Source organism: Abrus precatorius, unplaced genomic scaffold (assembly GCF_003935025.1).
Source record: "Abrus precatorius isolate BTA unplaced genomic scaffold, Abrus_2018 Scaffold3, whole genome shotgun sequence".
NCBI classification, from domain to species: domain Eukaryota; kingdom Viridiplantae; phylum Streptophyta; class Magnoliopsida; order Fabales; family Fabaceae; genus Abrus; species Abrus precatorius.
In genome coordinates, this window is record NW_020874373.1 from 12,231,352 (window position 1) to 12,245,104 (window position 13,753).

At 30.6% G+C, this 13,753-nt stretch overlaps 1 protein-coding gene across 1 annotated transcript; it reads right to left on the minus strand.

Annotated features, from left to right (window-relative positions):
- Positions 1–8,389: 8,389 nt before the first annotated feature.
- Positions 8,390–8,764, minus strand: LOC113862187 (protein MAIN-LIKE 2-like). The gene has a single exon (XM_027495304.1). The coding sequence runs from the start codon at positions 8,762–8,764 to the stop codon at positions 8,390–8,392; it is 375 nt and encodes a 124-aa protein (XP_027351105.1).
- Positions 8,765–13,753: the final 4,989 nt, after the last annotated feature.

Sequence of the window (13,753 nt, forward strand, 5' to 3'; positions counted from 1 at the left end):
TTTCTCTTTATCTCAAATTTCTTATAGGTATCTTATGGTTTTTAGGATAAACTTTGATTTTAGAGCAAAATTTTCTGTTAAATCTTTGAAAAATTCTTATCTTAAGGTAAGGGGACTTTACTTTATCATTTTGTTATGTTTATTACTTGTATTCTCATAGATCTTGTCATATATATGATTATATGTGGTATAATCCTTGTTTTGTGAAAAATAATCGGTGAAAAGTGAGAATAATTGGTTGTTTATGTGATTCTATGATGAATATATGGTGAAAATGTGTTATTATGTTCAAATAGTGCATGATAAGGTATATTGAGGATGGTTGATATGATTTTATGATATGAAATATACAAAGAGATGGATGCTTCATGTTTGAATATATTGTGCTTCATGTTTGAATATATTGTGCTTCATGTAAAAAATGACATGTATTGTGAATATACAATGGTTTGATGTATATAATGGAATGGTATGTGGAAATATAATGAAAAATATGTGTGAACATGAGAAATGACATATGTTCACATGTGAATATACTCAAAAAGAGTATAAGATGGAAATGAATATGATGTAAATAGTTACAGAGATACACTGAGAGGTGAAAGATGGAGACAATATGAGATATCTTGGGAAAATGTAGGGTGATGAGTGACATTCGGGGTTGTGCACAGAATATTATGTATGAGTGCACAACATGGCCGCACACTCGTTTCCTGACTTGACTCCTGACCATTACCTTTACTAAGGAGCTGTCTATTTCATGCATTGTATCCGTATTGGATTGGCCCATCTGACGACTATTTACATAGAAGTGTAAGACCTTGAGATAGAGACATCTGATAATTGTGGCCACAGGACGCGTTGAGCGTGGATAATGAAAAGAAATTGTGAATCTATGGAATGTAATATATGTTTATGTGTTGAGATGAGAACTTACTTTATGTGATATTGTGATATAAAATTCCATGATATTTTCTTTAATTGTAATAAGATGTGTGTTATGATGAATATGTGTTATGTATGAGTGGTCACCTTTACACAACATTTTTAGGAAAATATGATGAATAGTACTAAACTCACAGTGCATGGATGGATAAGAATTGTTATAAAACTTAGTTATTTTGAGTTATGTAATGAATACTTACAGTTTTATAGTATTCTTTTGGAATAATTTTAAAACTACTATTTTTTTTTGTTGCAAATGAAAATTTTAGAATCTTTATTTTCTATAGTATTTATGAATCAATAAAATTTTTACACTATAGTTTTTATTATTTTCACACTTCTTTCTCATTACAATAATGTTCAAAGGAATTTGTTTTATTTTTTTGATTCTTTTATAAAATATCATGTATTTGAGAAAAGGAAAAATAAGGTGTTACATTACTCACTTAATTTCTCTTTCAATCTGAATTGTATAACCATTAACACATTGGTTGCATGATTTTAAACTTTCAAATTTCATTTCTAGCTCCAAGTTCACATTTCAAATTTGGCAGCTTCTTTAAGTTGGGGAAAAACTTCTCAGTTTTTGTCTTTATCATTTAAATTTGGTAGAGTTATCAATTTCTTAGACCTCTAGGAATTTTCAAAGTGCTTTTATCTCCCTTATGACTGATAATAATCCTTATAACTTGTAACAATCCTTATGACTTGTATCTTTTACATCTTTTATGACATTTTCAAAATATTCTTCATCTAAATCACCTTCAACAATTGTGTTATTTTTTCTTTGTCTTACCCTTCACACTGCAAAGAAAAAGAATTCTTTTTGTGGTTTTTTAATTAAGGTTTTCAAAACCTTGTAGAGACTAAAATTAGTTGCAGTTTATACGACCCTAAATAATTTTGCCACGGTTCAGTGACAATCGAGGTTAATTTTAACTTTTGAAATAATTAGATTTAATTTTCTTAAATAATTTTTAGCTTCTCACCTATTACATTATGACAAACTTTGTTTAGAGGGTTTGCATCAAACTGTTCAAATTGGTTTCAACATGAGACCTTTATATTAAATTGTTTCTTTCGTTCACTTCATCGCTAGCTCAACTTTCCTCGGTTGATGACAATCTGCTTGCAATGCTCCACAGCTCGAAGTCTTAGGTGCTCCCTAGCTTCAGTTTATTTACTATAGTTTATAAAACCATAAAAAAAAAATGATTATTTGTTATGCTTTTAATAAACCACAGTAAATTTTATATATTTTTAACTGTTTTTGTTTTTATTTAAATATTATTAAATATGTTCGTAAGCAACTTGTATAGATTTATAACATTGTAAAGCTTCTTCTCTCCGTTGCTTTCTTTTCTCCCTACCCCAAATATGCCTCCGCAGTTTATTCTCAAATACACTCATCCTCTTCCTTTCACAGTCTTAATAGGAACTTGGTGAAATTACAATTACAATCAGAGTTTATTCTCACCACTCATTACTCCTCTTCCTCTTGAACTCAGATTTTTGTTCTTCTGCAACCTCAATTGAAACCTAACCTATTAAAATTGGTACTTATCCTCACCATTCACTATTCCTCATTCTCTTAAGTGTGGATCTAAGTTCTTTGTTCTTCTGCAATTCCAAATACACTTTTGAGCTCAAATCTGTATCACCAACACTCTTGGAAGCATCATCTCCTTCTCCCTCTAATTTTACTTTTTAAGAAGGTAATTGTTGAAATTCTTTCTTTCTTTTTTCTTTTTGCTTGAATCTCATTGCTCTATTGTATGAAACATTGCTCAGATTTGTAATCATCGTTCATCGTTGTATTATATTCAATATTTATTTTACTTAGATTTTTTTTGATAACTTTTATTTTATTTACATTTTTATGGTGATTTAGAATAGGTTTAGTTTAGAATTTTAGAATGAACTTTGCATTATGATATTTGAATTAAAGTTTGAGACGTTAGATTCAAAATTTTCAATTCACGTGACACAGTTTAAGATTCTTATTTTTTTGTTAGTGATTTTTCATTGTAAGATGAATCATTAATTTAGATTCTAAATTAAATCTATAGTTACAATTAGCATGTTGTATTTCTTACTATTGTCCATCCAATACTTTCTATAACTAAGGACTAAAAAGTTCTGTGAAATAATGATAATGGTGATCAATATGTATTTTTAATGTTGTGGATAACTAATTTTTGCAGGTATTTGACTAATAAATCTTCAATAGTACCACATATTAAGTACATGATAAATGTCATATAAAGTGTGAATTGTATGTTGTTTGTGTTTATGAAAGCGTTGTTTCTATACTAAAATCATCTTTTGTGATATGATTTATATATTTTAATGGTCAGGATTTTTGAGATGTTGGTTAAACTAATGTTCTGTATGCCAAGTGGTATTAGAATGGATATTATTGTTAGTTTCTAACCTATTTTACTATCTGTCTTTTTAGGCAACTTGGAGACCCCTTATATTTGTCATGGAATAAGAATTCAAGAGAGTACCAAGCAAAGAAATTAAATATGCTTGTTTCTTATTTTCATGAATACAAAACTTTCATTTTCTACGTTAGTGGATGTAGTTTTTGTTCATCTACGTTACCTAATTGCTGGCAGCATATGCAAATTTAGGTGTTCTTATCCCTTATCACTTCCATACCAAAGAACCAAAACACATTTGTTTTTACTGTGCAAGAAAATTGAACATGTAATTTTTGATATATAACTTCCAATATATGTTCTAGTTTCACTTCAAACAACCTGTATCTAAATTAGATTTTTTTTTTTTTTTTGCATTCAAGAGAATTTGCCAGGGGTTCTAAACTGCCAATAAATGTGCTGGGAGTTCTAAACTGTTAAGCAATTTGTTGGGGTTTTCAATTGTCAAAAATTTCCAACGGTTATAAAAATCATAAGTAAATTTCCAACATTTTTTATAAACCGTATATAATACTTTTGTGACGCTGACATTTCTGGAGGAAGGGATAGCCGTAGGTAAAAAGCGGGTCTTTTTGCCTGCATGGGGTTAAATGACAAACTATTTCTCTGTATGGGTTTATTTGACAAGAAATTCTTTTTCTAGGGTGATTTGTAAGTGTCGTACAAAATGTTGGCGACACATTGTTAAGTTTCGACAACTACAATACCGACACACTGTTAAGTTTCGACAATTAAAATGCTGACACAAATTGTAAATAGGCTGGTTGTGTTCTAACATATGTGTGTCGGTTATATTTTTACGACACTTGTGTGTCGGCTGAAAAATGCCGACACTAGCTGTGTGTCGGTTTCGTTGACACCGACACATTTCTCGTTTACTCCTACATCCACTGAACAAAACAAAAGACAGGCTTTTATCCAGAAATTTTTATCCAATTGAAATGCATATATATAGTGGGTGTATTGGAAGCAATTGTGATATTTTCAAGCTGTTCCGCTGGAAGAAACTTTAGGTTAGAATGTTATTAATTTACTGTTTTAAAATTTTTAATTATTGTAAATAAGTTTGAATTAATAATTTTAATATTATTATAAATAAATAAAATTAAAAATATTTGTAGTAATAAATTTAATTTATTTAATGTTAATCTAATATTATTAAAAATATAAATGTAAAAATATATTATTTTAATTTTTTGGTAATTATTAAAAATATAAATGTAAAAATACATTTTTTGTGGTTGAGTCAAAAGCATCAATTCATTTTGTCAAGTGTGTGAATCATATTTCCAGGTATCATTGGAAAGTAAGAATATTGTTACCCAAAAATTCAAATAAGTGAAAAATTACGAGATGGGGTGGTATGCATACCAGCGTTAATACTATGATTTCTCAAGATCACAAAAAGTTAGATTCAAATTTTATTTGTTCATACATTATTGGTACGTGAAACTAATTGAGATTATATTTATTTGTCTATTTAAAATGATTTTGATATGATCATTAGCTGAGAGGTATTGTTTAATTTTATTGACAGGTATGGTCAAAGAAGAACCTTCTGTTCCCGTTTCATTAATCCAAGAGAGAATAAGTGGCCAATTTGGGTATTCAGTTTCATACAAAAAAGCATGGAAAGCAAAGCAAAAAGCAATTGTGACAATATTTGGTGATTGGGATGAATCTTATGCAACATTACCAAGATGATTAGAATACATGCAATTATATGCTCCAGGGTCAGTTTACAAAATTGAGACCAATGATTATGTGAGAGGTAATGTAATGGATAATAGATTCAGAGTCTTTTATCGAGTATTTTGGTCGTTTAGGCAATGTCGTGAAGCTTTTAAGTTTTGCAAGCCTATAATACAAGTAGACGGTACCTTTTTGTATGGTAAGTATAAGCAAACATTGTTTATTGCTATAACTCAAGATGGCAATAACAGTGTGTTTCCTATAGCATTTGCCATTGTTGAAGGAGAAACATTATCAGCATAGGAATGGTTCTTAGCCATGATCTGTCTAAATGTTACTGATAAAACTGAAATTTGTTTAATATCTGATCGCCATCAAAGTATTAAAGGTGCTGTGTCTAACCCACATATTGGGTGGCAACCTCCTAATGCTTACCATGTTTATTGCATTTGTCACATTGTAAGCAATTTCAATAGAAGATTCAAAAATTTCGCAATGAAGAGTATGCTTATGAAATTAAGTAAGTATGTTATCACTATTACATTTTACATTATCTATGAATATATTCTTATTTTCACCATTAACCGTATAACTTATTTAAATATAGCGTATATACCTTGCAAGCAAAGATTTGAAGCTGGTTTCGTTCGTATTCTCCTGAAGTTCAAACATAGGTTGACAACATATCAAAAGAAAAGTGGAGTTTGGCTTATGATCATGAAGGGCGGCGTTATGTTCACATGACAACTAATTTGTCTGAGTCAATGAATAAAGTTTTAAAAGGGACAAGAAATCTCCCAATTACTGCCCTTGTCAAAGCAACTTATAGTAGATTGGTCGAATATTTTGTCAAGCGGGGTGAAAGCGCAATCAATGACATGAACAATAGTAAAAGGTATTGTCGTAAATTAATTGAAGCTATAGAAAAAAAATCAAGAAAAAGCATCTTCACATCAAGTTCTTCGTTACGACATACAAAGTACAAGGTTCGAGGTTGAAGGGACTTTTAATCCAATGACACAAATGGAGTCATAAGTGGATTGTGATATTATCTACACATGAATGTGAATGTGGCAAATTTCAGGCATACTAATACCCATGTTCACATGTCATAGCCGCTTGTGTTACTGTAAGTATAGACTTTTGGCAGTATGTTGATCCTGTATATACTCTGCAGTATGTTGTGAACGCATACTCATCTCAGTGGTAGTCGCTTGGAAATGAAGCAAACATTTTACAAAATGATGAGTGAAAGTTGTTGCCTGATCAAGATAGAGTACGAGGTAAAGGAAAACCAAAGGCTTCTAGAATTAGAAATGAAATGGATTTGGTTGAGTCATAACCGCGACAACGATGTAGGTTGTATCGACAACCAGGTCATAATCAACGTCATTGTCCTCAATAAAGCAATGCTAACATTAATCATGAGTAGGATCGTATGATTGTAAAAAGTGTGCTAGATTTTATTAATGTATGTTGTCTTATTAAAGTTGTTTGATGTCGAATGTGTAGAATGTGGCAAATTATAAATGAGTTGTGCATGTAAACCAAATAAATCATTCACTAACATCGTCTAAAGTTTTCAAATACAGTATCATAACATAGTCTCAATCAGAATCCAAGGACTGCTCGTGAGGTCCCTCCTCATGAGGTGTGAGAATGCACTGTCGACGACAATCTCGCGTTCCACGGTGAGAGTTACATCTCACATTAGCTCCTGCTGCATCTGAGGCTGCAATGAATTCAACATTAAGATCAATTCCACGGTCATGCCGGGGTCGTAATGATGTTATTTGCTCCCTACATCCAGTTTGATGAGTGCCTACACCGGGTGCACTCGATGTGAAAAATATCGGCTCATATGGAGGAGGTGTCATGAAAAGGCTAGCATCAGGAACATAAAATTCACCGCTGAAAAATGGAGATGCAGGAAGGACGTTTGATTGCTGTGATGAGTGAACATAAGATGACAATGTTCGTTGTGATTACTGAAACAGAAAAGGTGGTGGGACATAATAAACACCATCTCCTCATTCAGGCAAAGGGGGCAACGTAAAATCTGTGCCCTACAATTTTAAACACATAACTATGTTCAATGAAACATAAAGTATTATAATTTAGGTAAAATGAGCCAAACAAGCATAAGGTCATAATACCTGAATTGACGTTCGCCGACGTTGCAAACCTTTGCCTTTTCGACGTTGTTCACCAATACCAATGTCAATCTCAGGCTCATCTAGATTTTCACTCTGGGTAGGAGGATCACATGAGGATGAAGGCTCTAAGATGCGTTCTTAGTCATTTTGCAAGGCTAACATCGTCTCACACAAATCCTTCATCTCCTCAAATGAAAATGTGTCCCTCCCATCATTACACAAGTAATAGGCCCTCTAATGAGCATCTCCCTGCATAACCATTACATTCATATTAGATTCTATTAAACAAACAAAATTGTTTACTAGAATGATCTATACGTACAAGTAATGCAAACACTGCAGCATCTCTGCTCATCCACCTTCTAGTATAAGTATGGTACCACCGCATGTATTCAGAGTTCGAACTTAGTAGACCAATCTGCAGTTCATTACTCACTACCTAATCTAATCTTTTGTCCCAATGCTCTAGTACGCCCCTGAACTTTGACTCCTAATTGTCACCAGTCTTCCCTCTAAGAGTAATGTCATGTAGCTGGTCTGGCTGATAAGGAGTATGAGAAATATGTTGTACCATCCCAAATTGACGCATGGTACGATTGGGCTGGTGCCATTCACATATTTGGAAACAAATAAGCGGCACAATTGCTCTCTAAATATGCATGCCCTCAGTGCATATGGCAGGTAAAGTATGCATCAAATCTATACTATATGGTTGCTACACAAACTGCAAGTGTAAAAAATTATTAATCTAATTATTCATAATTATTAATTGATGATAACATATATCATAAACAAATAATGCATACATCATCACGTTTCAAATGATCAAATTTAAACCTAAAGTATGCTAGATCCTTTCTCCCCTTCCTAAAATTTCGAAATCCTAACCACCTATAAAAACATAAATATCAGCATGACTGTTTGTAATAAAATACTGTTGTGTAAATATTGAATGAAAGTTTTAATATTATAGGCATACCGTGCACCATAAGGAAGATCATTCCGTGTGTAAGGGGGATTACCCAGAGAGAGAAATCGGAACCTATCCCACGCCCACAGCATCAGAAGTGGAGTCAATCGTCCAATACCAGATCGATCAATATTCGTTGACATGCATAACTCTCTGTATAGGAAGGCTAACGCTGCACTTCCCTAACTATATTGCCCAGTTATCTCTAAATCCTCAAGTAAAGGAAGGTACCTAACTGGGACCCTGCTACTAGAATGATCAGCTAACATAAACCCACCAATAAGTCTCAAAATATATGCTCTAGTAAAACAAGTTAGCTGAATGGAATTTTTGTTGTGCAACCCAACATGGGAAAAATGCTCATCCAACCAAATAAGTTTCAAGCTGCTCCCCATAAATGTAAAACTAGGTGGTCTAATTCCCAATAAATCTTCACCTCCTGTAGGGGCAATAACTGGTCTTCCATCAATACGAAGACCCATTTGAATAGCAATGTCTTGAAGAGTAATAACACACTCTCCAGGGGCATGTGAAACGTATGGGTCTCTGGCCTCCATCTTTCTACCAATGCTGTAATCAATTGGCGGTCAATAGGAATACTAGCCAACTGTGCTACTCCAGCAAATCCTGCTACTGTCAAATGAGGAATAATCTCAATTGGTACTCCCTCCATGCCAACATGTATGAAATGACCTCTTCTCACTCTCAATATTGGGTGTTCAAGACCATCCCAAATATGCTCTGAAATATGAATAGACTAATAGTGCAGCAATGAACCATCCTCGGGGCCGGGATTTAACACCCTATTACGAGACAAAGATGATGCCATCTAAAATCTATATAAACAAGTAAACTATTAACTTCAAATTTACAATATAAGCAACCAAATTTAATAAAAACAATTTCATTTTAGTATTAAATAATTTGTACCTTCAAATAGACTCTATCAAACTAAATAGTAACAAAAAAAACTCTTTTACTAAATTTACCTACAATTAGTACATTTACAGCATATGTTTAAATAATAACTTACAACAAAATTTATATTTTCAAAATATCATTATACATAATTCTTCCTCATATATTTATCTAATTTAATTCTTTTATATTTCTCAAATCATTTATATTTATATATTTTTCTGATTATATTATTTTGTTATTTTAACATAATAATATTTGTATAACAATAATAATATCATCATCATTTTTACTTTTAAATACAATTTTCTACATAAATAAAAAGAAAATTATAAATTTTAATTTAATTATTTTCCTATTTTTCTCTTTCTCTATTTTCGTTTTTTTTACATGCATAAAATTGTAATTTATTATTATTCATTAAAATCATATAAATAACTACAAACTTTTTAAAATATTCAAATGTCTAAATTAATATTTATCTAATATTTTTATTTTCAGTCATTTATATTTTAAAATAACATTTTCAATTTTATTTAACTTACATTGCTTATATATTCATCTTTTTTTTTCACTTAATTCCTTATATTTTACTCTAATTTTTTTAAATTAATCTAATTTATAATTATTTGATGCATAACTATATTTTAATCTTTCACAATTTTAAATTATTTACTATTTTTTATTTATGTGACATAATATTTGTTGAAATATTATTACAAATTTAATAACTGCAGATTCTTATAATATAAATTTATTAATTAATATATTTCATTCTTATTATTTCAATTTTATTTTGTTATTCATAATTTTATATTTTATTAACCTTATAATAATAATCACACATAATTCTTCCTCATATATTTATTCAATTTAATTCTTTTATATTTCTCATTTGATTATTTTCAGATTCTTTTATTTATATTTTTTTCTTATTGGATTATTTTTTTATTTTAACATAATAATATTTGTATAACATTAATAATATCATTATTATTTTTATTTTTAAATACAGTTTTTTACATAAATAACAAAAAAATTATATATTTTAATTTAAATATTTTCTTATTTTTCTATTTTCCTATATTCCTATATTCTTATTTTTTTACATGCACAAAATTACAACAAAATAACAACAAATGTAAATTTTTACTAACCTTTTGAGCTAAGAATCTGGACCACCACCGAAAGTCCCTATCGTAACAGCCTGGACCACCACTGATTGCAATATTCCTGGGACCAAAAACGGATGCAAGAATGAATATTTTATATTTATATCTAATATACGTCACAATCTTTTATTCTTTCCTTTCAAAGTTTTAAAATTGTCCAATTCGTTCGCCCTGCTTTCTCCTCTGCGTTTTCGATTTACAAATTTTTTTTACCTTTACAACGAAGAAGATGAATAGCAGAAACAGAAGCACAAAGGGAGAAGATGGAGGGCTGACTGGCGTGCCTCCTGCAACTTGCCACGTGGACCAATCGGTGTGTGTCGGTCCTGAACAACCTGACACTGGTGTCGTCAATAGCAGTTCTGACACTCAAGTCGGATCTCAACCGTCCGACACACTGGAGAACCTCTACGTGTATAGTTTGCAGCCGTTGATCAGTATTATCAAAATTCATCTGTTAATATTTTTTAAAGTGTTAGTTAAAAGTTTGACGACACTATTAATTTTAAAAAAAAATTACTTGTGTCGGTCATGTATTTTCCGACACTGCTTCTATCGTGTCATTCCCCACCCTAGACACAGTATTTGTTAGGAAAGAGTCCCATAAACAGAATTTGTTTCTACATTAACCCTATGCGGGCAAAAAAGCCGTAAAAAGCTTACTGGATGTTTAAAGTGTCGCAAATGTAAAATTAAGCCGCTATAAAATCTATTTTTCTTGTAGTGTTACCTTTTTTTTTCCTTTTTCATTTTATCTTACTTTTTTTTTCCTTTTTGATTTAGCATACTTACCTTGCCTTTTCCTTTTCCTTTTCTCTTGCTTTTTTTTCTTCTATTCACCTTTTGATTTACTAAACTTACTTTCCCTTTCCATTTTCTTTTGGTTATTCCTCCTCAACTCCAACTTCTATTCCTTCTATTATTGTACATTTAACTTCTACTTATTTTTATGTTGCTATATCTTTAACTTCTATGCCTTTTTTTGCTATTGTATCTTCAACTTTTACTTCTTTCCCTTCTAGTAGTTTAATTTCATCCTCACAAAGCAATTATTATTCAATAATTTCATGCTCATAATGTAAATGCAGTTCTCCTTTACTCATCATAGCGACAACCATCATATCTAACACATCAACATCATATTTCAATGACTTTAAATCTTCCCTAAACTCTTTAAGAGGATTAACCAAAAAATATTTTGTAACTTCTCATACTACATTTTCTTACTAAAGTTTATAAAATTGAAAATGTCTATCATGTCTTCGTCAACACTAAACCAAACTCTAACTTTTTCCCCTTTGTACTCTTTATTCTCATGTTCTTCTATAAAATTGCCTCTGTGGTAAATGTAAAACAAATTGAAAGTAAGTAATACATAAATATTTTTAAAGTATATATTACATAAATAAATAAACAATTGAAGCAATGCAAACACATGATAGAGGAATGTAAAACCATGCAAAAAGTAGACCACTTCCATTCACACCATCTTTTTCTTTTTACGAAGAAAAAATCGTAAATGACATATGGGGACCACTTCCATAGGCTCCACCACTTTCTTCTTATAAAACACCAAAAATCATTTTCTAAAACCACGTTACGTTTCATATAACTATGGGTGTCTAATTAAAAATTTTATCGAATATATATATAGACACATACACACTTACCTAATATAACATTTATAATATCCTTATAACACATGCAAGTCACCTTGTAACCAGTTATGCATGCAAGTATAAGACTTATCTCCACTCAACAACAATGTGCAAAGGGAATAAGAGTTTAAAAAGATCATAAAAACAACTAATAATCAAGCATTCACGCACTTAAGGATCATCTAAGGAAAATTCACTAGTAAGAATTTCATATTTCATTTTAGAGAACTGTTCAAAAACATAAGAACAAGAATCTCCTCTTTACCTTGTCTCAGGTTAAATTAAGATAGAGGAAGAAGAGATTTGTAGGTTTGTAATTCCATTGAAATGAAAGTTCAAGCCTACTTTAAAAGCTTTCTCAGTGCTTTATCAAAGTCTTTCAAGAGGAATGTGGTTAGAGTCTTTTAGATATTATTACATTAAAGATCTGTCTAGCAAAAAACAAGCTAGAGAAAGAAGACAATGAAAGAGAAAATAGAGGAAGGAGAATGAAAAAAGAAGTTTGGATAATTAAGTAAAGTGACGACTTGAAATGGTGAGGAAGAAAAAGTAAGGAAGCTCTAAATAACTATTGAGGTCTCAGTTCTTCCTTGGCAAGAGAAGAGAGAATATAAATCGCAAGTGTTGCCTTACATACAAGAATAAGTCGTAGTTACATGGAAAGAGAAGGAAAAAAAAAACTTACACCCTTTTCACCTCGATAAAATAACTTCACGACTTTTGGAGTAAAGAAGTAGGATTCCAAAATCCAAGGGCATTATTGAAACTTTCTTGCATGGTCTGATATGATTAGGAAAGAGAAAATGTACTTTACATACATTTTTTGGATGAAAATTCTAAGGAGATCTAATGGTTAGGATCTTGGTCACAAATTTGAATCAAGATTTATCAAGTAAAAAAGTTTAACTTTATACAAAAATGAACAAATAAAGAGAGTCAAAGGTCATAATTTCTTTTATGTTTCAAGGACAAAAGGTCTTCATTAAGTGTGAGAGCTTACAAAAAGACAAATACAATAATTAGTGTCATAAAAAGTAAAAATTTATCTTTTTACAATGACAAATCACATCAAACATTATCACCTCATGACTTTATGTCTAACCAATTCTATTTTGCCTATGTATTTTCTCATTATGTTTAAAGATAAAGAATGATTATAAATATAACCTACAAGATTGATGCCTATATGTTTTACTATTTTAACTTTAGCAATCTTCTCAATATCTTTTCATATCAAGTCTAAATGATATGTAACTTATGGAATTTAAAACAAATAATTTTTCTAAGACCAAAAATCAAAACACTTAAAATTAGTAACAAAATAACAAGTAACTAAAATTGTGAAAGTGAAATCAGCCTATCAAAATTATTTTTATAGTTTATGAATATTTGCACTACATTTTTTCTCTCAAAATATCCTCAACAAAGTTATCTAAAAGCTCAAATAATTTTTCTCTATCTTCATGCATGTAGAAACATCTACACTCTTAACAAACATTGATCTTGAAGGATAATTTACCAAAAAATTTAACAAAGTTTTGCTATTTTATCAATCGAAGCATTTGACATAATTGTGCATCTATAAGTCATTCGATCATCCTAATGACACTTAACAATTCTTTTGTGCATTACAACTCCTTTTCATGGAGTGGAATTCTCATTTCATGCTAGCATGAAATGTTTAAATTAAGACCATTAATTTGAAGTGCTCTAATAGGATAATATTAAAAAGAATTTTGTTCCTACAAAATCATCGAACTATGTATTGAATAAATCTAGCTCTTGTTTCCTTATCACA